This window comes from Fringilla coelebs (genome assembly GCF_963513975.1).
Source record: "Fringilla coelebs genome assembly, chromosome: 16".
Taxonomy (NCBI): Eukaryota; Metazoa; Chordata; class Aves; order Passeriformes; family Fringillidae; genus Fringilla; species Fringilla coelebs.
In genome coordinates, this window is record NC_140042.1 from 6,729,840 (window position 1) to 6,732,705 (window position 2,866).

Here is a 2,866-nt window from a genome sequence, read left to right on the forward strand (position 1 = left end):
TTATCAGAAAAACATGCTTCTTAATCCCTTTTGACATGTCCAAGAACTGAGCACTTTGTACTTTGCTACACTGTGGAACTAGCAGCTGTAATTCCATAAAAATGCCTGTGTCCAGAGCCTGACTGGCCCTCAGGGATGGAGTGTTCAGGGAAGGGTGACCCTCACCTGCCTCCTTGGCTGCTGTACTTGTACCTAGATATGATGTGCCATTCTAGGCTTAATATTTGAAATGCCTCTGGTTGCAGAAAGTCAAAAATACACTGCTCAAGCATTAAACTCTGTATGTTTAGGAGCAATACCAGCAAAATTGGTTCTTAAAGTGCAATTCTTCATCAACAGCACTATTAAAATACTGGATTTTAAACTTGCTGGTTCCCTCTTTCCATCAATGCAGCCAAACAGCAATTCAAACATAACTATCCCACAAAAGCATTCCAGGGATGTTTCCTAGCTGGAAACTCTCAGATAATGACCTTTAAAGAATCCTACAAAAAATTACCATAATCTATATATAAGTGCTTGGTCATAGCTTACTGTGTGACACACAGAGCCACAGTTTGCAGTGACCTAGAGGGTGAGAAATAACCAAATAACAACAACATCTCTTACCTGAGGAGGTGCTGAGTGGAATAACTGGAAGAAAAGTCTTAGAGTTACTGACTGACCCATTGTGATCAGTGCACAAATACAGTGAGGATTCATTTACCCACACAGAGCTGCTGGTGAATGGAGTAAGATCCAGCACTGTAATGACAAGTTAAATCTCTAAGAGACTCTGCAATTCTTTCATTAACACCTGAGTATGAGAAGGGCTAAATCACATTTATTTTAATGTGAAAACAGTTCAACAACAAAGAAAACTCCAGTTGAGGCAGGATCCAAATGTTTTCTCCAGCAAGGCAACCACATGTATAAACTGTTGTGTTGTTCTACATCATAGCTATGGATTGCTGTGGTGGAGAAAGATAATTCACATCCCTTACCAGCCTGTGTGGGAATCCTCACCTTTCACTCTGAATTACAGTGTCATCCCCTCAGCTGTGCTGCAGCAAACTACAAACACATTCCAAACTGCACAGAGCAGCACAGTCCTTTTGTGATGGATCTGATAAATCCTTCCTCAGCCCCCATTCCTCCTTGGACACCCTTCTCTGCTGGAAAAGGACCAGGGCACAAACCATTATCAATCCTAGTGCTGGATGAGGTGCCAAATGTTTCCTGTTCCATCAGAGCACAGAACAGCAGCCTCCTCTTCATGGGGCATGTGGGGAGGGGGAGCTGGGACACAGGGGCTCCATGGGCACCACACTTCCAACTGAGGCCACTCCAGCTTCAGGGGCCCCAGGTATGAGAATACAAGAGGAAACAGAGTTCCTCAGTGACAAAATTTTTTACCACAGAAGGGGATAGAGGGAGGGGAAAAAAAGAGCTTATTTTCCTTTTTGAAGAGTTTCTGCTTCATTTATTGTTTTACAGTATCAGAATCTAACACTAACCCAGAAAGAACCTGATCACATCACAGGCTTCATTAGGAAGTAATTTAAACTGGCCAGAGCATTGTCTAACTTAAGACTACATTAAAGCATTTTTATCATTGTCTTGGCAAAAGTAAGTATTTGCCCCTTATTCATTATTTGTATTAGAATGACACCCAGACACCCACTAAAGAAAATCTCTGTGAGGCCAGATGCTCTGGAAGCACAGATCAGAACTGTCCTTACTCTAGAGAGCTTACAATCTAAGAAAGCTTTGCAGATGTTTGCATCAACAGATGTTTTTATGCCTTGCAATGTTCAAGATTACCAAGGCAGATCCACCAAAGTTAAAGACCAAGATAAATATTCAGATTTGGTGACCAATTTCCTATATGTGCCACTTCAGTCACCAAGTCAGTGAGATGCTGTCATCAATTTTAATCTTCTCTTCAGCACAGCAGATGAGTCATTGAAAGGCTGGTGAACAGAACTACAGCCAAGATTCTCAACAAACTCCAAGGAACTCAGATGACACAGACCTTAAAGGCTCAACTCACTCTACTCCAGGTGGGATCATTTTCAGAAGTTACTAAATCACATTTTCAAGTCAACTTCAGTGTTACAGGATAGGTTTCCAGACCCTGGCACACCACACAAACACATTCATTATGGTCTGAGAAATTCTGAGAGTTTAAGGTAATTTTTTAATGTGCTATATAAACTATAGTTGCAAGTGTAACCTGTTTGTCTTTTTAAGAAAAAAAAAAAAGGAGAGACTGGAGGCAAAAATAATCTCTTTAAACCTCTAGGTAATGACATGTATTATGATGTAAGAAGGAAAAATAATGACACAGTAGCTGGCAGTTGGTGTTTTGGCTGAAGTTATGAATCTATGTGGAATATTTCTGTAGATTTTCCTCATGGTCATCCTCCCCGTGCTGCTGTTGATAATGCTGGTACAATTTGGATCCCCAGGCTCCCCCCATCCCTTCTACAGCTGGGAAGTGTCCGTTGGACATATTGAGTATAATGGAGGTCAAGGATTTAATGTAGTTTTTGGCCAGAGTGAGAGTCTCTATTTTGGAAAGTTTGTTCTCGGCCCTCACGTGAGGGATCACCTCGCGCAGGGCCTGGAAGGCGTTGTTGAGCTTGTGCATCCTCTGCCTCTCGCGCTCGTTGCTTTCCAGCCTCCTCAGCAGCCTGTCCTTGCTGCTCCAAGCACGCCTGGCTCTGCCTGGGGGTATCTTGCTGCTCTCCTTGTTTCCCCCATTCCTCCTTTCTTTGCGTCGAAAACATTTCGCCAGCTCCTTTTTTCTCATTGATGGCTCTTCAGAAAACGCTTCCTTGTCAACGGTTTGCCTTTGTTTCTTTCCTTTGGTTTTAGTCTTCAT

General features: G+C 42.5%; 1 protein-coding gene across 1 annotated transcript; it reads right to left on the reverse strand.

Moving 5' to 3' along the window:
• Positions 1-2,223: 2,223 nt before the first annotated feature.
• BHLHA15 (basic helix-loop-helix family member a15) lies at positions 2,224-2,866 on the reverse strand (the record flags this gene model as incomplete). Its single annotated transcript, XM_084216747.1, has 1 exon — positions 2,224-2,866. One exon carries the CDS (start codon positions 2,864-2,866, stop codon positions 2,366-2,368), a length of 501 nt encoding a protein of 166 aa, XP_084072873.1. The 3' UTR covers positions 2,224-2,365.